The sequence below is a fragment of the Plasmodium knowlesi genome (genome assembly GCF_000006355.2).
Source record: "Plasmodium knowlesi strain H genome assembly, chromosome: 13".
Lineage (NCBI taxonomy): Eukaryota > Apicomplexa > Aconoidasida > Haemosporida > Plasmodiidae > Plasmodium > Plasmodium knowlesi.
This window is the reverse complement of record NC_011914.2, coordinates 608126-632874: the sequence shown is the minus strand read 5'-3', so window position 1 is coordinate 632874 and position 24749 is coordinate 608126. Positions and strand designations below refer to the sequence as shown.

At 39.9% G+C, this 24749-nt stretch overlaps 7 protein-coding genes across 7 annotated transcripts; 2 read left to right on the top strand and 5 right to left on the bottom strand.

Annotated features, from left to right (window-relative positions):
• Positions 1 to 789: 789 nt before the first annotated feature.
• PKNH_1313400 (conserved protein, unknown function) lies at positions 790 to 2056 on the top strand (the record flags this gene model as incomplete). Its single annotated transcript, XM_002258093.1, has 2 exons — positions 790 to 1229; positions 1495 to 2056. The coding sequence occupies 2 exons, from the start codon at positions 790 to 792 to the stop codon at positions 2054 to 2056; spliced, it is 1002 nt and encodes a 333-aa protein (XP_002258129.1).
• A 1114-nt stretch (positions 2057 to 3170) lies between these two features.
• PKNH_1313300 (conserved protein, unknown function) lies at positions 3171 to 6304 on the bottom strand (the record flags this gene model as incomplete). The annotated part of the gene is made up of 13 exons (XM_002258094.1): positions 3171 to 3275; positions 3417 to 3471; positions 3607 to 3700; positions 3927 to 4046; positions 4213 to 4279; positions 4424 to 4645; positions 4872 to 4989; positions 5177 to 5235; positions 5419 to 5472; positions 5581 to 5634; positions 5758 to 5814; positions 5999 to 6058; positions 6188 to 6304. 13 exons carry the CDS (start codon positions 6302 to 6304, stop codon positions 3171 to 3173), a joined length of 1182 nt encoding a protein of 393 aa, XP_002258130.1.
• A 1221-nt stretch (positions 6305 to 7525) lies between these two features.
• PKNH_1313200 (perforin-like protein 4, putative) lies at positions 7526 to 9583 on the bottom strand (the record flags this gene model as incomplete). Its single annotated transcript, XM_002258095.1, has 1 exon — positions 7526 to 9583. The coding sequence occupies one exon, from the start codon at positions 9581 to 9583 to the stop codon at positions 7526 to 7528; it is 2058 nt and encodes a 685-aa protein (XP_002258131.1).
• Positions 9584 to 10215: 632 nt separating this feature from the next.
• PKNH_1313100 (conserved Plasmodium protein, unknown function) lies at positions 10216 to 12966 on the bottom strand (the record flags this gene model as incomplete). Its single annotated transcript, XM_002258096.1, has 1 exon — positions 10216 to 12966. The coding sequence occupies one exon, from the start codon at positions 12964 to 12966 to the stop codon at positions 10216 to 10218; it is 2751 nt and encodes a 916-aa protein (XP_002258132.1).
• A 909-nt stretch (positions 12967 to 13875) lies between these two features.
• On the bottom strand, positions 13876 to 15867 carry PKNH_1313000 (perforin-like protein 5, putative; the record flags this gene model as incomplete). Its single annotated transcript, XM_002258097.1, has 1 exon — positions 13876 to 15867. The coding sequence occupies one exon, from the start codon at positions 15865 to 15867 to the stop codon at positions 13876 to 13878; it is 1992 nt and encodes a 663-aa protein (XP_002258133.1).
• Positions 15868 to 16967: 1100 nt separating this feature from the next.
• PKNH_1312900 (BRIX domain, putative) lies at positions 16968 to 18058 on the bottom strand (the record flags this gene model as incomplete). Its single annotated transcript, XM_002258098.1, has 2 exons — positions 16968 to 16996; positions 17212 to 18058. 2 exons carry the CDS (start codon positions 18056 to 18058, stop codon positions 16968 to 16970), a joined length of 876 nt encoding a protein of 291 aa, XP_002258134.1.
• A 1310-nt stretch (positions 18059 to 19368) lies between these two features.
• Positions 19369 to 23890, top strand: PKNH_1312800 (conserved Plasmodium protein, unknown function; the record flags this gene model as incomplete). The annotated part of the gene is made up of 5 exons (XM_002258099.1): positions 19369 to 19754; positions 19967 to 20574; positions 20796 to 20883; positions 21000 to 23093; positions 23230 to 23890. 5 exons carry the CDS (start codon positions 19369 to 19371, stop codon positions 23888 to 23890), a joined length of 3837 nt encoding a protein of 1278 aa, XP_002258135.1.
• Between the last annotated feature and the right edge of the window lie 859 nt (positions 23891 to 24749).

Here is a 24749-nt window from a genome sequence, read left to right as displayed (position 1 = left end):
CCCGCATTTTGCCTACGCGGATAAGTACGCTCATTCACTTCTTGAAGTTATCAAATTGGCGCGCTTTGCAATTGCAGTGTTCCATTAACAGGCGTGTTATTTCTGCATGTACCGCGCTACACACCCCCCTCTATGCATTCACTATCAGTTGAAACGCAATAATGATGAATTAGACGAATGAAAGAGGAAGAGCACACAATGAAAATATTCTTAATATAGTGAAACACTTGATAATATAAATATATATTCCCCCTCCCTTTTCTGTCCATTTACGTGCGCCCGTGGATGTCTCTGCACGAATGTGTGCCGACGTCTACGCCATTTGATGCATGTGCACACACCTGTATAGGCTGCGGCGTTGCGTGAACAGAAAAAAAATATATTCCTCTCCCTTATGTGAGGCCCTCCTGCTGCGATATATGTCACTTATAAAGCAGTCTTCTCGTTTGTTTTGTCCATTAATCGTGTGTTTGTTTGTCCGCTTCGTTGATCAGTAGATTGACCGTTCGTCTGTATGCCCGTTTGTTCATCCATCTGTTTGGCACTTGTTTGTATACCTGTCTGCTCCGTATTCATTCCTCTGCCACTTCGCTACCCACGCGTACACCTCCGAATATGTAGACCCCCCCATACACACACAAGCGTGCAGGTGTCCATTAAGAGCTCCGTTCTGACGCTTCCCTTTTTGGAGTGCCCGTCTTTTTCCCCGCACTCAGGTGATCACAATCAAACATAACAACCAACATAACAACCAACATAACAACCAACCTACCACCAGCACCAGACACAATGTACGTAACCGTAGGTACCAACGACATCCTTCTAACGGTGAACGATTATGTGAACAAAGAGACAACCACATATCAGATAAGTGACATAAATAATGAAATGAGAATAAGTGAAATAATTAACAAAATTAAAGTAAAAAAAAATTACTCATATGATAATACCTCCTTAGTATTGTACTTTGCAAGAGTCGAATGCAAATTGGATGAGAAACTATCAACTTACAATAAATCCAACAGAAAAACTGTAAAACTGGAGTTATATTTGGCAAACTTAATTACCATTCATGTGAGAACATTACAATCCTGTGGATCGGGAACTAGCAGGTGCATTCCCTTTTGGTCCTTCTGCTTCAGACAAACAATCAAAATAAAAATAATCGACACGTGTGAAGTTCGCGTGTTAAAGCAGAGAATATACAACCTTACCGATGAGGCCACTTCGTAAGAAAAAAAAAAAAAAAAAAAAAAAAATGAACAAAAAAAAAAAAGAGGACAAGGAAAGGGGCGAGGGAGGTCATTTCTCCCAACCAACAAGTCCGTTTTTTTGTAAAAAATATTCTACTTGTTTATCTGTGGACAAATTACACTGGTCCATGTTGAGGAACCTCATCACATTTTCGTAACAATACCCATTTATGTGCGCCAATGTGTCATCGCATACATGCGTCTCTTCATTTTACCCCTCCCACAAACATAAACATTGCAGCATCCCGGTGGAAAATATTGTCCTGCTATACAAGGGTGCACCCCTGAACAATTTCCTTACACTGAAGGAATCCGAACTGGTGGATAACTCCCGAATTGATTACTTCGTACCCATGTGTTACGTTTACAAAGAGAAGAAGGCAGGGGTGCCAGGCTCAGAGGACGATGACGACAGTGAAGATGATGAGAATGAAGATAGTAACGCGATTGTGAAGAATGCACAAGGGAAAGATAACAGGGGGGTAGACGAGAAGAAGGGGAAAGAAGAATCTGGCACGATGAACAACAGTGCTGCGAAGAGCGAAAGTGTTGCTAGAAGCGAAAGCGCAATGAAGAGCGCGAGCAGTGTGAAACAACCCACCCCCAGGAAGGAACCTACTCCGAAGAAGGAATTTACTCCAAAGAAGGAACCCACTCCAAAGAAGGAACCCACTCCGAAGAAGGAACCTGCTCCAAAGAGAGGAAACGCACCCAGAAGGGAAAACACTGCCAAAAGTATCAATACACAGAGTAGGCAAAATTCCAAAGCGGGAATGCAAAAAATGTACAGTAGAGGAAAGTAAAAATAATTATATTTTTACTTGGCATTACATGTACACTTTGTGGAAGGAGAGGGATACGTAAAAAAAAAAAAAAGGTTCCTTTGTTCTTCCTTTTTTTCTTTTTTTTTATTTCACGGGGACGTAAGTGTGTGTGCGTAGGACTGCGCATGAGCAGTCACCATGCGATATGGATTGAAACGTAGGAGTGCGATAAGTGTACTGAAGAATAGCTTGTATGTTGTGCATAAATAGGGAAAGCTCACTGTTCTTGGGAGGGCCCCTTTAAAGAACGACACGCATGGTTAGAAGTACCCCCCCCCCCCCCCGTTCCCCCACGAATATATCATGCATGCACATACGTAAGTACGCACGTACTATGCATGTACAATATGCTTTCGTAGGAAGTCGAGTAGGACTCAACATATTACCCTGCGTTTCTCTCTCTCTCTCCCTGTCTTTTTTTTTTTTTCTTTTTTCTTTTTTTCTTGTGTGTTAGGAAAGTGCGGCGCTGTGGGTAAAGTTCCGTCTGCACAGCTATGTTAAACTGTTGTGTTAGCCCCCACGTAGACGAGTACACGTTTGCACACGAGCCTCCCTTGTTTACGTGGAAAGGGAAAACATGAACATATGTTGTCGTTTCGGTTGTTAATTGTTTTTATGTTACCAATTGGTCATTCGTAAATTTCTCCCCCGTCATTGACGTGTTTAACCATCGTCATTAGCGTGTTTTGCCCCATTGTCTTTGTCTTATCTCATGACTTCACTTCAATATTTCTTATTTGCATTTGATACGAACTTCTATAAATTAGCTAGCCAAGCAGCTAGATAGTTTTTTTTTTTTTTTTTTTTTTTATTATTACTATTTCCGGACCTTTCATTTGTTTTAGCTGTTTTTTTAAAAGCAGACGTTTTAAAAATTTTCACCTTAAGCATGTTAACAATGGTGAAGTAGGCAATTTACAAAATTGGACAAGTTACGCAGGACAAACGAATACAAATGGGGCATGAACAAAGCCTTTTTTTTTTTCTAAAGGGAAAGGCACTATAGTGGTAATATGATTGTTACGTGATGAGAGACAAAAAGGGAAGAAAAAAAAAAAAAAATTATTTAGTCCAGACAACGGCAAGGACCAAGTCAGCCCCACTTGAAAACACCCTTGATTATGATTGTCCAGACAATGTCTATGATGACTTCTATGCATATGAGATATATCACAATCCATTCGAGTTTGTAACCGTGCTGGAGGGAGGGGGAGAGGGATGACCATGGTAACGACAATGACGACAATGATGATGATAGGGCAAAGTAGCCAATGAAATAAACACGCCACAAAACAAACATGTATTTACGTATGTTTTTTCTTTTTTTTTAAGGACCAACCTGAATTGTTAACTCATTTTGCAGCATATCGTACAGATCTTTAATTATATCTAACCTGCGGAGAGAGAAGTTCGAAGGAACGAAAGTGTGAAAATTTATTATGACCTGAGGACTACACCATGTACTCATCCAAGGGAGGTTCCATCTGCAGCGCCACGTGGATTCTCCAATTGGGAAAAGGCCCTCTTACCTATGATTCAAAATTTCGACCCTTTTGGAGATATCCAGATATTTTCTAAAGTGTTCGTACGTTTCGGTAAAGTCGTCATGATCCCAAAATATTTCTAAAAGAGGGGGTAGGGGTATAAGGAGAAACGTGTTAATTTTGTTTAATTCGTCTTATGGATTTTTCGCAAGCAGGAAAAAAGTGTATCTGTAGATACACAAGTGTGGAGAATCACTTGGTTCGTTCAAATGATCCATCTAAAAAAGCTTCTTTTTTTTTTTTTTTTTTTCCTTTTTAGTGTAGGCTTTCCCTGTGGATTCGCACCAAGGGAATACGGTCCTCACCTGGGGTGTCCAACATATCTGTGTTCATATTGATATAAAATCTGTTAACAAATAGTTCGCCGATTTTCTTGCTTATGTCCTTCTTCTTTAGTTGAATTTTTCCAGTCCTAGCGAGGCATTCTATAAAATTCCCCAGGTGGAAAAAAAATGCACCGGTTTGTGCATTACTCACAAGGAAAGTGCGCACAAACATATGAATACTTTTGGAGGGGCCCACCGGCATGATGTTACAAACAGTGGGGAATACGCACCGAGTTGGCGCTCACTCTCCCCATCTGGCAGTTACCTGGGATGCTCTTTGTCTTATCGATGGTATCGTCTACCACCTTTTCGAAGTAAGACAGTTTTACGCTCTGTGCGGATGGGTCAGCGGTATGCGGGAAATCGTTAGGATAGGGGGTTTGGTCAATGGTTGCGAATTCCTACAATGGCACAATTGTTCGCACAATGAAAGCAATTTCCCGTGGGCTCACCACCCTAGAGGTGCTGTGTTTAACCTGTGAGAAGGCATACGAATAACTTAACTTCTCAAAGATGTCGTTTGTGTAAATATATATAATGTCATTCTTTATTTTGAAGGAACACCTCTCCACGTTCTTGACACTTTGGTTGTCGTTGGAATCCTCTCCTTTGTTCATAATGTAGAACATACTATCCAGTTCGTTGTCGTCTTCTGTGTACGCCTCACTCAGGTAGTCCTTCAGGTTGATAAATAAGATCTGAGCGAGGGAAGGGATAAAATTGAGGCGAATATATCCTTGTGAAAAACATGCTTCAGACGCGCCTTATCCACGGAGGGGTGTCCTACCATTTTGTCATTTTTATAATTGCATATTATTGTATTTTATTATTTTATTTTATTTTTATTTATTTTTTTTTTGTGATTTGTTTGCGCTCTTTTCCCCCTCTGCAGGTAGCCCCGTACTACTTTCCCCCGCGCATTACCTCCTTCTCCTTTATACTGAAGTCCCACAGTACGATGCACCCAAAGCGAAAAAGAAAAAAAGTTTTCTTTTGAGAAAAGGCTGAACAGAAGATGACTTCACTATACACTTTCTTTATTCTGCAGTTGGAGAAGGAAGAGACAAAAAGTTTTTACTAATTCGATCGGCGCAGAAGCAATGGTAAGGACACAGTGTAGGTGCCTTCCATATTGTGCACAACCGGTTTTCGTCTACTCTCTGTATCTTCGCAAAAAAAAAAAAAAAAGCAACCACCCAACAGGGAGTGAGAAGTTCGATTATTTTTACTTGATAAAGTCGTTGTTTATGTTGTGCGTTTTAAAATCTTTAATGAATGCTGAAAAACGCTGCGCAGGGGAAAGGAAAAAGGAAAAACAGGAAAAGGGCGAACAAAGCGATAGTTATAGAAACATTTACTTATAATTTTGTGCGGCGGGTGATGACATTTTTTATTCTCCGTGTGTACCTCTACGAACCATTTTAAGCACCCCCACTCAGGTCACATAATGTAGCTCTCAATTTTATCTTACGAAATCGGTTCCTATACAGCACGCTATGATGATTCCCGTTGGCTCGATATTTTTCTGAACAGAAAGGAAATGTATGTGTAAGAAGTGTTGTGCAGTTTGGACACCTACAAATCATGCTATTTATTTTCGTTAAGTGTACATTTGAAAAGAAGTAATTCCTACCTTCCTTTTTAAGATGTCCAATTCGTTTTGCCTTTCACTTGGTAGATCAATCTTCTGTCATGCAAAAGGGGAGTTTTTGTTTGATTTTCTTATTTTTGATAAAGATGTCATTCGCTTCCAATTTAACATATATATAAAAATATACGTATATATATATATATATATATTTTGTCTAACCTCTTCAGGTGCGTTTCCTAACCCCCCCAACGGGGGCTTACGCTTATCTAGGATGTTCTACAAAGGATATGCCGAAAGTACAAAAATCTAACCTTAGCGAAAATGAGTTGGACAAGGGGGGAGAGATCCTCTCACGTGGGTAAACAACAGATGTGTGTGTGTGTATTTATTTATGGAATCTCTTCTCGTGAGATGATCCACGCTTTCCCCATGTTCGTCTCTCCCCTCTTGTTGTTATTACCAAATTGTGCTTGAAACGCCTATTTTCCTTCCTAAAATATTTAGAGGACAGTGTATTTTCCTGAGGCGAAAAAAAGGGGGATCAATTTTTCAGACAGAAAAAGTTGAGATGCTTGAACTTTAGGACAAACATGGGAACTATATTATGATGAAAGCGTGTAGGATAATTATCGCGCATAGTTGAGGTTACATTTTCCGATGAGGAATTCCTTTGCTTGTTGTGCATTCCTTGTTGGTTGGAAATATTTTCTTCCCGTTGTCCTCCTACTTCCCCCTTCTTAGGCTGATCCTTAAAAAGAACGTACATGTTTAATCCTCTATCGTGTAATATGCCGGTGTCACACAGAGAACGCGCCCTGTCGATGAAGAAAAATAGATTGTGTTCTGCCTGGAGGAATGTCGTACACTTCTATAGGATTATACCAACATGTAGATGAAGCCCTACATACAGGAAAATAACTATTTTGCGATAAAAAAAAAAAAAAAAAAGAAGAAAAAAAAAAAGTCTACAGAGATGTGCAAAAATGAAATAATATTTCTTTGTCCGAATGGTTAATTGTTCCTTTTTTTTTTTTTTTTTTTCCATTTGTTTTGCTTCCAAAAAAAAAAAAAAAAAAAAAAAAAAAAAAATTTCCGCTTGGGTGGGTCCAACTTCCAAGGGAGGTAGCAAGTAGGAAAATGAACGTACCTTTTTGTAGTCCTTTTTTTTTTTTTTTTTTTTTTTTTTACCACACTCTTTTTTGCCGTTCCTTTTTGTGAGGTCTTTCCTCTGCAGTAGAAAAACCTAGAGGTGTATTTTCCTCTTCTCCGCTGTTCGACCTCCTGGAAAGAGGTTCTCGCAATCCAGGTTTATTTTCCGCCTCCCCAATTGGTAAAGTTGCATTAACACACGGATAACATCACATAGTGCTCACTATACAAGCGAATACTCGATGTTCATCGAGGCTTAAATGAACGGCACCACCGTGAACACATCCCTCTACCCAGACGAGCATTGTAATTTTCCCGACACAGTTGAAACACCTCCACAGGAGGGGGCTGTACATGCAGCGGTGGCCTTCTTAGAAAATTTTACAAGACAACGCAGATCAGACGTTATCGCGTAGGTGGACAGGAAAAAAATGAAAACAAAGTGCTGTCAATACCGCCACGGTGACACCATGGCACTAGCCCTGACTGTCGCCATCGCCGCAAAAACCACGCAGTACACATTAGGCAAAGTGAAGGGGAAAAAGGGAAACGCCCCAAAGAATGAACTTGTGTGGCAATACACAGCGACATAGGAAAATCACCTCGACGCGCAAAACAGGGAGAATCTAAAATAGTACACAAAAACATATTCGCGCAGAAGAGAAACTCAAAAGTGCCTACCTCCCTCATAAGGTGTATCGGCCACTTTTCCGAACCAAGAAAAAAAGCATGCAAAGGAAATGTCAGTATTCTACCTCATTGTATAACTGGCATCCACGGTGTCACATTTTCTAAGGCGACTTCACTTGCTGTGCTGACGACAAATATCTCTCCTTCCTCACATAGCCAACATCTGGGGAAAGGAAAACTGCCTCTGGGAACCACCGTCATTCCTGCACAGCAGGAACATTCCCGCATAGTTCTTCTCTGCCTTATTTCCCACTTTGTGGATACAATACTTGGTCTTCATCCCGCAAGGAGAAACATGAACGTGCCTCAATTCATTGTCAAAAGAAAAGGAAAATCCAAGGAAAATATTATCGTATTTATTTTTCTGCATGTCAGAACAAGCACCCTGCACATCGGCCATCACATTCGACTGTTCAATGTATGTTACCTGCATGGAGTTGATGCTGTGAAATGATGGGGGAGCGCAGAACCCCCACAGTAGGTAATCAGAATTGGCCTCCTCATGGTTAATTACACACTTGGATTCACCGACGGGGCACGCCTTCACTTTCATGCCGATCAAATTTTTATTTTTTTCCAACTTCATCTTAAACCCAAAGGCTATACTACCTCCCTCTGAACACTTACCCTCTAGCGACGTTCCGCCGGATGCTTGACTTCTATTTGCATAAAACGTTTCGAACTGGACAAAACTGTACTTCACGCAATACAGCCATCCGAAGGAAATAACAGAATTGTTTTCATTTATGTGGGAGCATGAAATATCGTACTCTCCGTTGTTGACGCAAGGATACACGCGGATCCTGGCTGCGTCTTCTTCCTTCGCTGCATCTCCCTTCTTGCCTCTATTCCTCGTCGGCCTCTCGGATGTGTCATAGGTCAGGATAAATCCAGTACTCTTAACATAACCAACAGGACAACTTAAAATGAGCGAACCTTTGGCCGATCCTGTTATTTGCTTTCCATCAGCCAACACATCTATAATGTCTTGTGAGAGGTAATACTTTTCCTTGTCCATTCCGTAGAGGCTGTTGTAGTAAACCAGGGCCTTCTCGTACGATTCCTTTTTTTCCTTACGCATGAAAGAGCTCAATGAAATTAAGTCCAGGTGCACTGGAAGGAGGTTGGCATAAATTGAGTCCTTCCATACAGCGTACGTCTGTTGCTTCCACCCGTTGTACGTTTGGTTTCCCCCACGGGTATCCAGGCTAGCGGTTTTCTCCCCCATGGATTTTTCCCTCATGCGGGGCGGTTCGTTAAGGGGCTCATCATGTAGTTCGTTATGCGGATCCTTAAGAATATGGTCACGCCCTCTACGTACATCACTTACGTTGCCATCTTTGCCCGCCTCTTTGGTATCCCCCTGTAGTAGCAATGCCGTCCTGAATACGTCCAAGTTGGTGACGTTGGAGAGCGGGTACTTATAACTGTATATCTTCGCTTCCTCCATCGTGCGCCGGGAAACTTCCAAGGAGTTAAAGGACTGCCCACCAAAGTGTGCAGACAAAACTAAGTGGGTCCCATATTTCTTGAAAAAATCAATCCATGGTTTTATGATTTCTGCGCACCGTTCGTTTTTCCCACTGTGGCGGTATCTCCCCTTTAGACATTCCTTTTGATTGTCCTTCTTTTCTAAAATGGGCAATTTATCCGTCTCCAATAAGAACTCTCTATTAATATGTCTTGTGGTGTCTCTTAAATTGTACGTTACGTATTTGTGCACACAGTTGTTCTGTACAACTAGGTATTTTTTCCTTCCTATTTCTAAGTCGGCAAAGTAGCTTTTGTATGGCATGGAGGCAGAAAAAGGAATTACGCTGGAATTCACGTCTTCGACGTTTATGTTATCCATGGCCAAGTGTGTAACATCATTGATTCCTTCGACGAAGTTGAAATATTCATCTCTGTGACAGGCAACTTGGTTGATAATGTCTAGAGAATTTCTCGTGTCAAATATTTCGTTCCTAAATCCTGGGTCTTCCACAAGCTCGTTGTTTGGGAGTGGATATCCGAACAGGATGTCGTACCCCTTCCCTATGTACTTGCTGAACGATTCATCACTACCAGGGCCGATACGGTCACTGCGGTCTATAGGGGTATTGATCCCATCGCTGTTCCCCGTACCGCTGCACTTGGGGTCTAAATACAATGTGAAGAGTAAGCAGACCCATACACCTAATCGTTTCGCCGCCAAATGATTAATCATTTTCAAAATGCTTTTCTGTCACAACATTGGAAGAGCTGTGGAGGGTTATCCCCGTTTGCGTAAAAGTAAAACAAAAATAATAGCGTAAATGTGATGAACACCCCCCAGAAGACTGCTCCTAACAGGCTAAAATTAAAACGTGACAAAATATGCTTCAAGGAAATTAAAAGATGGAGCATTCAACAGTACAAACGCAAACGGGACAGACGCCGCTTCGTATCCCCAGTTATATTAAGCCGCAGATGGCGTAAAAAATGAAACAAAAAAAAAGAACTAAAAATAAACAAAGTAAAATTTGTCAAGGAAAAAAATGTAATTTTCATTTACACACAATTCTCCCTTTAACTCATGGAGAAAAAAAAAAAAAAAAAAAGAGACTCGCTAAATGAGTGCACGAACAACGTTGCCTACATTGTGTCAACTGTTCATAACAATGCAGCTAGCCAAAAAAAATATATTCTGAATGTTAATATAAAAAAAAAAAAAAAAAAAAAAAAAATTGCACACGTATATGCACGCCCATATGGCTAGCTGTGTGTGCGTCTTCACCATCTGTTTGAATACGCCAGAAGGGATGGAAACAACTAGGTCGGATCAGGTCCCCCTCTCCTTGAAATGGCCAATCCCCTTTTTTACAAATCCAGCAAGGTAACAAAAAAGCGTCTTCTCTCCCTTTGATTCATATTTTCCCATAGGTGGGCCGGAACCAAATGTACCCTGTCAAAAAAGAGCTTGAAGTAGTGAATCTGGGCTATAGCCTCCTTGGTTAGGCGCTCCTCTTCAATCATGTTGGTCGCGCAAGGGGGATGAAGATCAGTGTATAATTCACCAACCGTGGTGTAGTAGTAATTCTGCGTTCCAAATAATATGGCTACTTTGCCCTTGCTATGAATGCGTTTCGCAAATATGTAGTGAATGTAAAGAAAAACAGAATTGCAGTTGGCATTTTTAACAAAATTAAACTTGTAATCCGTCTGAGGTAGATCTTTCAAAACTTGGTACATTTCGTTGAGAGATTTTTGGTGATACGAAAATTGTCTCCCGACGTGTTCACTTTGGGTAAGTTGGCTTTTCTCTTCACGAGTGGGGCCCACAGAATAGGTGGACAGAAAATGTCTATTCATTTGAACATTCTTCAAGAGCGATTTATCTACATGTGGATAATACACCAGGGGTAACAACTTCTTAAGCGTGTTTACACCATCACTATGGTGGAACTCCCTTATGGCGTCAATTTTGTAGAAAAAAAGGCGCTTCATGTGTTCCTCGCTTAAGTTGTAAAAATTTTCCACTTCATCTCTTGAGCGGAGATATATGAACTCGGTGAGGAACGTTCGTATGATCATCGCGTAGATGTCTATATCCATTTGTTTTTTCACTCCATTCGTGTTGTCTTCTTTGCCATCTGTTTCGGGGTTCTTCGTTGTTATCCTTTCTTCCATCCGTTCAATGATACACTCCCCAGGGGATGATAAATTGTGATTCATTTCCGAATGGGTGTGTGCCTTAGTGAGGACATCCTCCCTATTGTCATACCATTTCGATTCACCATTTTTAGCAACCCTCACCAAGGATGAGTCCAGAAAGGAAAAAAAATCGCTTATACGTTTGTGAAGCCCAATCGTCGAAGCGTCCCCATACTGGTCATTAACCAACATGAAGTAGCAACAACAATACGTCATACATTTCACTACTTCTGGGTGCATATTTTTGTACCCACCCTGAAGGGTGAACATGCTTTCCAAACAGTTATGAGCCAATCGGGGGTATCTCACTGACATGAAGTTCATAATGTGAATAATTTCAAACAGATTCCTCAAAGATACCTGCTTCGTGGCCTGCACACTGGATTCCTCCATGAGGGTGCCTTCGGAACAATTCCGCGAAGACTGAGAAGAAATGAATTTCTCCAACTTCACATTTAATAAGTGAAGAATTGGCTGACTTATCAAATTCTGGTGAGCAAAAATTTTCAAAAGGGTTACCAAATGGAGCATATTAAAACTTGACGCAAAAAGCAAAATGTGCTTATTTGCAAAGAGAATAAAATAACTGGAGAATCTCGTAAAATTGTTTATAAAAAATATCAGCTTGGTGAAATCGTTGGCAGTATAAGTTGAGATCCTTCTCGGTAGGGATACTAATATTTTGCTGAGCATTCTATCATCCACATGATTGAAATAAGACAAGCTATTCAAGCAGTCCATCAGGGTACTCGTTTTGTACTGACTTAAATTTTTCCTAATATTATCTACCAACACTTCAAATAAGTAACTGTTGTAATAATTCATGTTTTTCAACGACTTCAAAATGGAGCTTATTTCCAGAGGTTGCAAAGATCTGCATTGTGTGATTGCCACTCTAAACAGATTACTCCACACACCTATATCGTTGTATCCATATTTTGATAAAATGAAAATATGCTTATGGATGTCTTTTCCTAAATGGGTTAACTTCCCATTTGGTAGGAAATTATCCTTTGTGGTTACTCCCCTGTTGGCTTCCCCACTGTGGAATGCATCATTGTAATGAGCAAAGTGATTATTATTACGTTCCTCCTGTTGGAACTTCTCTGCACCTCCGAAATTTCTGTAAAACTCTGCGATAAAATTCAAAACGGAATCGTTGTATAAATTGTTCCTAGCCAAAAAATACCCAACCAGAAAATAGTCCCTACATTTAAACATCTCCATATTTTTGCATATGAACCTTTGGATCATTTGTGCGAAGCTATTTGGCATTATTAACGGTACTGTCAAAGTGTCTACAAGGAGGAGGAATTCATTTAGTGTAATTTTTTGAGCAAATTCCTCGCTACCCAATTTGTTCATAATATGTACCATTAAGAAGGGGCTCAAAAAGTTATTTTCCTTATAAGCGTGTAGGACATATATCAACTCCTTCACTTGATAGGTACTCATCCTGGATACAATACGAAACATGAGAACACTTAAAATGTAATACTTGGCCTTGTTGTTACGGAGGAGGTAACTATTTAGATATGACAAAATTTCTTTCTTCTTTTCCAAGGTGATCACATTTTTTACGTTTTTGTATCTCATCAACTGCTTACAATCCAGTTGTTCAATTTGTAGGTTCAGTTTGGACAGCATTACTTTGTTGGCACTTTCAAGTGCCATTTGCTTCTTCAGCTTGATCGCTTTTCTTGGGTGAGGGGACTCTTCCGCTGTGGTTTCTCCATCGGTTGATTTGCGTGAAGTTGCGCACTCCGTTCTTCCGCCTATTGTGCTTGCGCGGGGGGGTGTACTGCATACTCCACGCCATCTTGGCACATCATTTATGTGACTCCCCCAACTGGATATGCCAGCACTACGTAACCATCTATAAACGATCAACGCCGTGCTCTTTCTTGCGGAGGCCATTCTTAAGCAGAACCTAGGCAACAATTCCTCCACGTCCTTTAGGGCTTTTTCGCTGGGGAGACACTAGACATGTGTATCTCCGTGGGTATTTGCATGTGTATATTTCGTACCTCCCCCCATAACGTTCTGGCCTCTTCAACTTCCAAAGTCATACATCACAAATATATTATACACATCAGATAAAGTCATATGGAACCTTTATGCCCTCCCAAACAGCGTAGCACCCTTTTCACTACCTCCCTCAAGCACATATATAACAACGAATGGTAGGAAAAAGGTAAGTGAGAAGAATACCCCCCTCCCTGCATCTATACTGAGAAGGAGGTATCCTCCGACGAATCTTCAAATTGGTGCAAAGAATTACTGCCTATGCAGCGTATCGATAAGCACAAGTGAAGTATCTCCACAAAGTTACTCGGAGATGAATGATTCCCCATGAATAGAAAGCATGGGTAAGTTGGTGCGTCATCATATATTTGTAATTTGTGCCATTGGGGTTGCTAAAAGTTTGATGCTTCCGTCCGATTATTTTCTCCTTACTGTGAATGTACCTACAGTTATATGCGTCACACAGAAAGAAAAAAAAAAAAAAAAAAAAAAAAGAGCGATCGCGCGGAGCAACTATCAACGCGAGCGCACAAGCGGAACTTCTACACCATAATTGTGCAGCAAAAATTACCAACATCATATAAATACAGGAAACGAAATGGGGCAAAAAATCAAGAAGGAAAAAGGATAAAGAAATTGTAAGGAAATGAGAAAAAAAAAAAAAAAAAAAAAAAAAAAAAAAACATATTAGATAAAACATCATCTAAGATGATCGGCGACGCGGGAAGCAGTCCATTCTATGCTAAATGCACATAGCGACACACCCCATCGCCTCCCGCCGGACAATACTCCCCCCACATTTTAGAGAGACGAACAGACGATGAAAATGATAGGCACATGCACTTCCAGGCTCCTTACCTGCTGAACGCGAATCTTCAACTCACAGGCGGAACTTCCCACAGGGCATATCAGATAATCATCCATGCTCGACGCAGTGTAATCAACTGCGAACCCCGCAATGATGAACTTCCCCTGTGAGCATTCCAACCTAACCAAGGTATTATCATTTAAGTGCATTTTTTCGCTAAAGGATTTGGATTCCAACGTTCCCAGTAGTACCTGCTTATTACTAGGAAGACAGTTAACCCAAAGAAAACCTTGCGGACTTTCCCCCACCTTGGGGGAAAGTCCACAAGACGCTACGTTGCTTCCACACGGTTCGATGTTCATATTCGTGTGGACGCCCTTCTGCATTGTTAAGGAAAAACCAAAGCCTATTTTCATATTCGAGGGACATGTAATTACTGTGTTATTCCCCTGAACTAGTTTTTTCATCTGGTGTATTTCTTGCGGGTTTTCCCTACTACATAGAACCCATCCAAATTCAAAACTTTTATCTGATTCGATGTTCATTCCACTGGAACATTCTCTTGATAGTGGACACACGTGCATCACGTTATTATCATCATAAAGTCTTTTTTTATTTGTAATGATAAACCCGCTAAGTATTTTCTCCCCTTTCTTACACTTAGGCATAACATTGAAATTTATATTTTTGTCTATATATTGATGCCATCTCTTTATGTGCATCTTGTCCAGATCCCCTTCACTTCTGTTCAACTGAAATGGATATGGGTTGTAATTGGTATAAGTTAAATTTGAGTAGAATTCCAAGGCCTTATAGTACGCATTTTTTTCATCAGCCGATTTTATAAAATCTGAGAAGGGTTTCAAAATTAGCTTTACAGGCTTTACAGAACTTCCTTTGATAGAATTTTTCCATTTTTTGTGCGAAAAATTTCGTATGTTATTTTTTCCTGCTTGAGGATTATCTTCTCCGGTTTGCATGGAGGGTATTTCCACATCTCCTTCGCCACCACCTTCTACCATGACAACCCGTTGAGCTATATGCCTGACTTTCTCACTCGATATAACCGATCCAAAGAATAGAATGCCACGGTGGTGTCCCCTCTTGCTCACACCGCCAAACGGGTTCAAGCGCTTCGTGTACAACCGAATTTTTCTACCATCCTTTGGTAAGTAGTCATTCTCTACGAACAAATTATTTATCACCCTCCCCCCGTAGTAAACCCCCGATATGAAGTGCGTTCCATACAAATTGAAGAACGTCATCCAGGGCGTAACAGTTTTAAGGCAGTCCTGGCTATATTTATTATTCCTGTAAGATTGTACATCGCATTTGTACTTGTCCCCCCCGATGTTTTGGTAATTATTCCCCAGTTCACTTAACATATTTACAAAGAATGGGTCCAGCATGTCATCACCTCCTTCCGATAAAGAGACCAAATACTTTACACAAATTTCCTTCCGCAGAATTATGGAATCTCCCTTGTTAATTCTTTCTACCAGCATTCTGTAATAATTGGATGCGTTAAAAGGGTGAATATCATACTGCGTTTCGAATTTGTAAGTTTTATATACCTTATTGATGTCGTCTAATCCGTTAATTATGTGCATCTCCTTACCGCTCGAGCATTTCACGTTTGTCCGCATGCAGGCTGTGTAGGACAAACTATCCTGATTGCCCCCATGATTCTCTGATAAAGGATGTTCATTTTCTTCACATTCCTGATCACTCCTTGTGTTTAACTTATTCCTTAGGACATACCTTCTGTACCCCATGTCTACCGCGTATAGAGGGTCTCCCAACGGGTTTCCCTTAATAATGTCGTAAGTCATTCCTAGGTAACTTATTAAGTGTTCCTTCTCTGAAGTGTCAACATTATGGGTGTATAAACGGGGGATAAAAAGGTCTTCACTTTTCGAAACGCATCGCACCGGCAGGTGAAGTATCAATGCGTACGCGCAAATGGCGTAGCATTTCAGCCCCATATTTGCAAAGGTGTGTGCTTTGGAAGGTAAAAAAAAAAAAAAAAAGTGCGTGAGCGGGGTTACTTAGCGGTGCTACTTAACTGTATCACCTAACGGTGTAATTTTTTCCCTAATTTTTGTTCGGATGGGCATGACTGTTCAGAATAAAAATAAGGTGTGAGTTAAGGGACGCACACAAAACGTCTTTTTCTGACCCCTTCTATTTTTTAAGAAGCGACTTAAATTTTCCAATTTATAAGCAAATCAATGCGCAAAAGGAAGCTCATAGGTTGGAATATGCGACACGATACTACGGCGCAACTGGACAGTTATTATTTCGCCCAGTTGCACGTGGTATATGCCCTCCTGTTTTGACAACCAAAGAGGTTTACACTGACAGCAGTGTCAATATATGTTGCTTAAAGATATATTGTGAGTATTAAAGAGACAACAACAACAACAACAACAACAAAAAAAAAAAAAAAAAAAAAAAAAAACACATGCGTGTTAACTAGGCATATAACATATGTAAAATCTGTGAGAAAAATTAAATGCTTGCATAAAGGTATCATACGAAAAAATAAAAATGCCTATAGTGACACAGAACAAATGGAAAAATAAAAAAATGAAATGGGCAACAGCATCGCATAACTTTTGTGCCACTCGCCGTGTACAAAATTGTCTACATGTACTGATGTAACCCTTCATGCCTGATTGCACACATAAGTGAGTTCTTACATGTGCACATTTTACTCTGCTTCCCATTTTTTCTATTTTTTCTTTTTTCTTCTTAGCTAGCGAAAATGGGGAAACTAAAGTATAAAAAAAAAAAAAAAATTCTCCAACTAGCCATTTTAAGGGCTTTATTCTGGAATATTTTTACAACCAATTCATAAACGCCTGAACGGGTCAGCTAAAAGCGTCATAATGTTAAAAAAAAGAAAAAAACAAACAAAAGTACATGACACTGCGGAAAGGTAGCTTACAACGCTACACCTCACATTGTGCCAATTTGAGCGCTACAGTATGCATAGGCGCAGTAAAGTCGTCAGTGGTCCATAAAATAATTCAGGGGTAGGTTGCTCAATATGGCAAGCTCCGTTTTCTTGCCACCTGAAGGATCATTTCTGATTTGTCATGGAGTATATAACTGCAAAAAAAAAAAAAGGGAAAGGAACAAACATTTTACATTTCGCAATCTATGTACCTTATGCACATATTTGCCAACACAGGGGCGCAAATAAAATGCGTACGCCATTTGACACCCATGTTCTAGGTAAACACCTGATACAGAGCTTAAAATTGTCATTTTCTCTCAAAACGCCAACTTTTCTCTCTACATGTATGCAGCAAAATTATCCTTACCTTTGTCCTGATCTTCAATTTTAAAAATCTTGAAGCTAACGCGTGGTCCTACTTCCACCATTTCGTTTTCTTCCTCCCTTTTAGCACTATTGAGGTCCATTCGGTTGGATAAAAAATTGTACATGTTGTTATACTCCCCTAGACCATCATTTCGGTACGCCTCATTTATTATTTCTTTAACCGATTTCTGTCTTAAACTTGTCACATACTGGCGAAAGTAGATAGTTTCATCGGCGCTGTTGTAGCTGTACAGTATGACTCTCTTAGGTTTGTGTTCGCCGTCTGTTCTGAGATTTATATTGGGGAACATATTTTTCAGTATATTTTGTATAATAATTAAATAATTTAGCATCTCCGGATTTTCAGATTTATTGAAGTTTTTCAAAATGAGTAAAGGCTTAAATTTACTATAATTGTGAAAAGCACATTTGGGACTTTTAGACCTAATCACTGATGCATTGGTGAAATTTTGAATGATAAATGTTAATGTCAACTTGGTGTAATTGCTCGTAATATTATACATCAATTTTTGGTTGCTTATGTGTATGCTAATTGTATATTTATAGCATAACTCCTTTAGTTTTTTCTTCAGTTCGGCTAAATTTTTTAATTTATTTATGTATAAGGTTACCGAATATGGGGAGAACACTTCTGCTAAATCTCGACATAACGATTTGAAAACGGAGTTCATTCCACTTTTCTTAATTGCTATTACGTTTGTTTTTTGGACAATTTCTTCTTCATGTTGCTTTGCAGTCTTTTGTTTACTCTCCTTCGCTTTCCCCTGTTTGTTGCCTTCTTTTTTTACCGCCGGTTTGAATTTTTTCCCCTTCTTGGCTGTCACCATGTTGTCGGTGTCCACTTTTGCGTGATCTCCTAATTGTTATGCAATGTTGTACTCTCGGATGGACGTTCAGTAAGTATGCAGAGGCGTCTCATGCGGACAGGTACCTCTATCTGTGCATACCTACATGCGTAATTTTCGCGTTACGCATCAGTGGGTAAGTCGAGCTCGCACCATACTTCGTCAGTATGAGTAGCATTATCTCAATTGCTTCTTGCGCAGGAGATCATCTCATTGAAGGAAGAACAGAAAAAAAAAAAAAAAAAAAAAAAAACTTCACAAAATAGCAGGCGTTATCTAATTAAAAAAAAAGGCTTCATAAGTATACTTCGCTGTAAAAAATTTGCCAAGTCGCAAGGAAAGTATAAAAATATGCGCAGAAAAGTCGCATGCTGTTATTTTTCCTTTCCCGCGAATTTTTTTTTATGAGAAAATTAAAAAATTGTCGCTTCTATACAACGTTAAAAGTTTTTCTATATAGCTTAACATTTGGGGGGAAATATATTTTATTTTTTTATTTCTTTTTTTTATTTTAGGCCTTCGTTCCCCTGGTAAAAATATTCTCATGAACTGAGTTGATCACGTAGTCATAAAAAAACGGTGCCGTGTAGGCACAACGCGTGCAATGTATAGCATATGCCCATTTTGAGAGGGGAAAAAAAAAGAAGGAAAAATTAGAAAAAGAGCCACGCATCCCACTATACCTGTTCACAAGGCACCAATTTAAAGTGGCGGATACGTGTGATGAACTTTTTGGGAAATAAGAAGGTTCGCCTTGAAGGATGATCTGTTAAGTAAATATGTTTTTTTCTTTTTTTTTTCCCCCCCATGCAATTCTTTCCCCATTTCGAATGGTGAACGTGTACAACAGAAGGAACAACATAGCACTGCGGGGATGGTTCTGTACATGTAATACGCGATTCGAGTAAGAAGGAAAAGGAAAAGAGGACTGTCTTCATGAAGGCCGACTGAATGAGGACGATTTGGCATTGTAAAAAATGCCCACTGCTCCCTATTCTGTGGGGGAGCCCTTTCACACATATGTAATTAGGGGAACACAAATAAACGCGCTCTGTTGAAGCGGCATCCGTGCCCAACTTGTCATGCCACTCCCGTAACACAGGACAAAAAAAAAAAAAAAAAAAAAAAAAAAAAAAAAAAAAAAAAAAGGTCATTCTGGATGAACCGCTTAGTTAAACACGCTAAAGAAGGGAGCAAACAAATTGGAGGCTCTCTACGTAAAGCCAACAAGGAAATTACTTCAAACAATTTATCCGCATGGTCGAAGATAGATTGACCCCCCATTGGCAAAAATGATTTTGGAGATCGTCCCCCTGTACAGTCACAAGTTTTACAGCACACTGCTGATAATTAAAAACTTGGATGCTTCCAATAGGGGCTGTAAGTTGAGTGAACTTTTGCAGGATGGCGATAAAGAGGGAATAGTCTGTGAAGACCCCGGGGTGGAGGGAATTGAAGAGGACGCTGAACAACAACTCAGGGAAGAGCCCCTTGCTCCTAACGGTCATGCAACGAGCAAAGATCAGGGGGGCCCTCTTCCAAGGAAGACCTATAATTATGACTACCTAAACAACAAGAAGGATTTTTACGCAGAGGAAAAAGATAAAAATATATATGTCCTTATAAATTGCGGATGGGATGATCAGTTCTGCACGGAAGACGTGAAGAATGTGTTGCGGTAAGGAGGGAGCAGGTGCACGTTCGTTGAAAAATCATACAAGTGTTCACATATGACATCTTACGTGGAGATGGAGCTTGGATGCTAGTCATCCCAGGCCAATCCACATCAAGCCATATATAATACCACCATGTGGTGGAAAAGTTTCGTAATTTTTTTTTGCAATTTTTTTTTCCTTTTTTTTTTTTTTTTTTTTTGTCCCCCCCCTGTAGGGTGTGCGAATATGTGGACGTCCTGCTACTCACGAACCACAGCCTCAGCTACGTGGGGTGCGCACCGCTGGTTTTCCAGGAACTACAAAAGAGGAAGAGGAAAATCCCAATCATATGCCACGAGTATGTCAAGGCGTACAGTAAATATGTCCTCCTCAGTTACTTCAAATGTACGAATAGTTGCAAATTTTTTAAATCTTTTAAAGATGATGAATATTTCAAAATCGTGAACGAGCTCTTCTACAATGTGACTTCGTTGGAGTTTAAAGAACATTACACCTTTAAGAAAATCATATGCCAAAAAAAAAAAACAGTATGTATGCTTCCCATATATTTTATAAATAATGGAGACAACATAGGATCGTCTGCAGTGATTATAAAAATTTTCAATTCAAAAATATTGTATTCCGTGAATTCACACATGTCTGATTATTCCTTCATAGAAAAATCAGACGTGTTACAACAGACCAATGTGTTCACTTACATTGGCAACTTTCGTTACACAAATAAGAATCATGCAAAAATGGTAGACATGAAAATAATTCTGGGCATCATCAACAAAACTATGAATAACCTCGGATGTGTACTCCTCCCCGTGGATATCGACAGTGAGTATTACACGGAGAAAAAGGAGGATGGACCATACTTCAGGGGAGGAAAAATACAAAGTCGTTGAAGCACAACCCTCCCCGCCGACAAGTGGAAAAGGGAGACACTGGGCGAGCCTCCCCGTAGGGTTCCGAGTGATCACCCATTTGGACCCATTTATATTTATCTCCCCATTTAGTGCCAACTGAAACTACACCTCCACCCCCCCCTTCCCCCACAGGCGTTTTCCTGGATCTTCTCTTCCACATAAACGCTCTCCTGGAGGTGAGCATGCAGAGATACGTCCTCCTGTTCCTATGCCCCTATTCGTAAGAAGAATCACTTAAGAATAATCAAGTGTTACCCCAAGGGTATTATTTCCTCGAATTACTCTAACCCATCCTCTACTCACCCTTCCTTTTCTTATTTCGCTCCTCCTTTACAGAGAAAACTTCACAAGGCTGCTGTTCGCTTCGCTGACCTACCTAAACAGCCACATAAAAAGCAATTTCCACAAAAACAGAGTAAATATTTTCAAAATGAAAAATCTAGTATGTATAAACAGCTACAGCGATTTTAAAAAGTACGAAAATGGGTATTACATTTTGTTTTCCTTCCCGGCGTCTCTGAACAACGACACGGTGAAGAAGATTCTGTCGACGTTTCTCACGAGGAAGAAAAACGCATTAATATTTACGAAGAAATATTATGCTCCCAGTTTTTCGCAAAAAGTGTGTAGTCATTATTTCACGCATAGAGATAAAATGACCAAACCAGAGCTATCCTTCTGCTTCAGCCAACATGTAAAACTCGATGACGAAAAATTATATGAAATTTATTTAAAGGAAAAAAATAACATCGAGAAAGAAGTCGTGCTGAGCAAATCAATTGGTAAAACAGTTAAGAAGAAGAAGGACAAGATGAGAAAAAAAAAAAAAAAATCAAAATTCGTTTTCGAGTCTCAAGAAGAAATGCTGTACATAAAAAGGGAGGGTAACCTAATCGGAAAGGCAGACAGAGGTGGAATGGACAAGGTGAAGAGGGAGGGCACTGCTGGTGAACAACTTATAAAAGAGGAGAAATACAAAGGGGAGAGAAACGTTGGTGATGAAACGGAGGACTATGATGACGATGACGATGGTGAAGATTCCGACGAAGAAGAAGAGGAAGACGAAGAGGATGACGATGATTATGACGAGGAAACTGACGAAGAGGAGGAGGAAGAAGAAGTTGACGATGATGACGACGGATCACACGATCCGCAGAAGTACAACACGTACTACCATTCAGACGAACAGGAAGAACAAGGAGTGGGCAAGGATCCCAAAATTCCGGGCCACCTGTATAAACATAGTGACAGCAATGCCAGTGACAGTGACACCGAGAAGCACACAAGTGCCAAGCCAAGCGCTAACCACCAGAGGGATAAACATGAAGTTCATTACCGTAGCGATCTCGATGAAGAATATTCACAAGATGGAATGGAACCTTCTAGAGGAAAAACACGAAAAGGAAGAATCACCATAAAAGAGGAAAAAATAAACGACAATGAATATACTAAATTTTACAACCACCTTCTGAAGAATGAACATTCGGATGATCCAGACAACACGTACTATCCGCATATGCACAAAATTGGGAATGTTAAAAAGGACCCCCACCAAAAAAAAGTAAGAATAAAAGAAGAACCTGAATCCAGTGATGATGAAACATATGAAGATGAAAGTTATGCCATCAGGCATCCACTTTCGAAACACAGAGACCACACAAATATGACGACCTCATTTGTAAAAAATGAGCAAATATTTACAAATGATCAGGATAATGATTTAGACGAGAATAACGAAGAAAATAGTTCCACAAACGATGATGGAAAGGGAGCTTACGAAACGGTACACATATCAGATTATTACCAAGTAAACAGAAAAAAAATGCGTGGAGAAAAAAGGATTAGAAAAGGGAGCAACCTGTTAGATAATACTTACGAAGAAAATAGCCATTCCTCGGAAATGCCAAAAATGACATGGAAAAAAAAACTAATAAAATATTTAAAAACCATTCCTACCACAGTTCAGGAAGAGAAAGTGTCCATTCAGGTAGATTGCTCTGTAAGAACATTTAACATGGAAAATTTTATTAACCAAAATGCCCTTAACAGTATAATACATCTGATGAAGCCCCAGAATTTTGTCCTCCTTCCAAGTTGCAATAGTTTTTTTTCTTTTCATTTGGAAATGTTACTGCACGCATCAATACACTCCATGGATGAAATAAAGTTCCACAGTTTTTACATCCCCAATTTTTCCAGCAGTGAAAACAAGAGAAGCATTTATTTGAGTCGATACTTTTGTTCCAGTGGAAAAACTCTGGACTCGGTTAGCATTCCTCTAAGTGTTCGTTACGAGAATGTGTGCATAAAAAATATCTACACGATGATCAACACGACCAAGGTTGCCGATAACCAGTTGAACGTTTTTAAAATTAAGGCCACCCTGAGTTCCACAAAGGGAGAACCGAATTCGCAGATATGCGCCAGGAGGTAAGAGCCCCATGCCGTGCACAGCGGACAATGCTACGTGTATTCGAAGTGTTACTCACCTGTGTTTTGTTAGCATAGCTACTTTACGTAATTGCTCTCTCTTAATTGCTCCCTCTTAATTGCTACCCCACTATAGGCGAAAACGGTTCATCAACGAGCACAGCACCTTCTGGAGCGAATTCAGTGAAGCGAATTACTCCCTTGCGATAGACAACCAGAATGAAGGGACACAGGAAGGGGAAAAACATACAAAGGAAGAAAAGGAAAGTCAAAATCAAGGAGAACAAAATGCCCCCAATGAAACAAGCCAAAGTGCAGGTAAGGAAAAGCCGAATGAGAAGAAACCCTTTTTGGATTACTACATGGATGATGAGGTAGCCAGCAGAGGAGAAACACAGGAGGATGAAGATCAACCTCATGCAGGCGAATCATCAGACGACTCTGACGCTTCATCCGGAATACGGGACATCCTCTCGAATGAAGACAACACGAATGAAGAACACATCCCCAGTGGTAGTATCTACATCGGTGAAGTAAGCATGAAAAATTTATCCCATACAGTAAGTACCACATTTAAAAGATGCTTAAACTTTACACAAGAAAATCAAATCATAATTGACGGGAAGACATTCGTTAAGAAGGAGGAAAGGGACATAGCAACACGAGGACCGATGGATGAAAAAAAAGTTGAGAGAACAAAAAGAAACATCGTTTGGAAAGTTCACAGCTCCCTAGACCCGTCATTCTACTTTCTGCGGAACGTTTTGAAGGATATGTACAACCATGTTTCTATATGAGAGTAGCCATAGGCCGTGGGGCACGAGCACTGTATCTCTACGTTTACATGTGTATTTTCGTACTGAGTAGTGCCTTTACAATTCCCCCCCCCTTTTTTTTTTTTTTTTTGTTTCAAAATGATAAACCTGTGTTTATTGTTCCCTTAAAGCTGTTTTCTTTTTTTTTTTTTCTCTATTTCCCTCTAGTGACTTTTAAACATGGCGTATGTGTACTACTTGCGGGGCATCGTTAAAAAGGTTTGCTTTGCCTGTATGCGTTATATGAGCCTTCCTTTGGAAAGCATCCCCTCCAATTTAAAACTCCCTTTCGCTTTGAAAGTTTTGTTCCACTGTGGTTGGTCACGATTAGGGCAACGCGGAAAGTAGTCATTTGAAGGAATACTCTTAAAATACTTGTTGTAAGAGGAGGTACACTCTCTCCCCACGCGTTTCCTTTGCAATCTGTGTTTTGGAGGGGCTACAAGGAAAAAATCCTGACATGGAGAGAGAGACTTTCCAACGTTGTATAATGTAGCACATCTCCTTCATAAATACCTTTAAGAAATTTTTTTTTTTCTATTTTACCCAAAAGGGGGCAACATATTTTCACCACCCCCCCAGTTGGTACATATGAGTTCACAGGACAGCGGTCTATCAGATGGCCAATTCCAAAGGCAGAATTCAATGTAACAATAATTTTTATCACATCATTTCCTTTTCCCGTTGCTATTCTTTAAGTTTTAAAAAAAGAAAAAAATATATATCTGAACTGATTTTCGCACGATTTATTATGCATCCTTATTAGCATATTCACATGCACATATGTATGTACATTGCTCCTTCAGTTACAGAAAAAAAGAAATTACTTAAGTTTAAAATG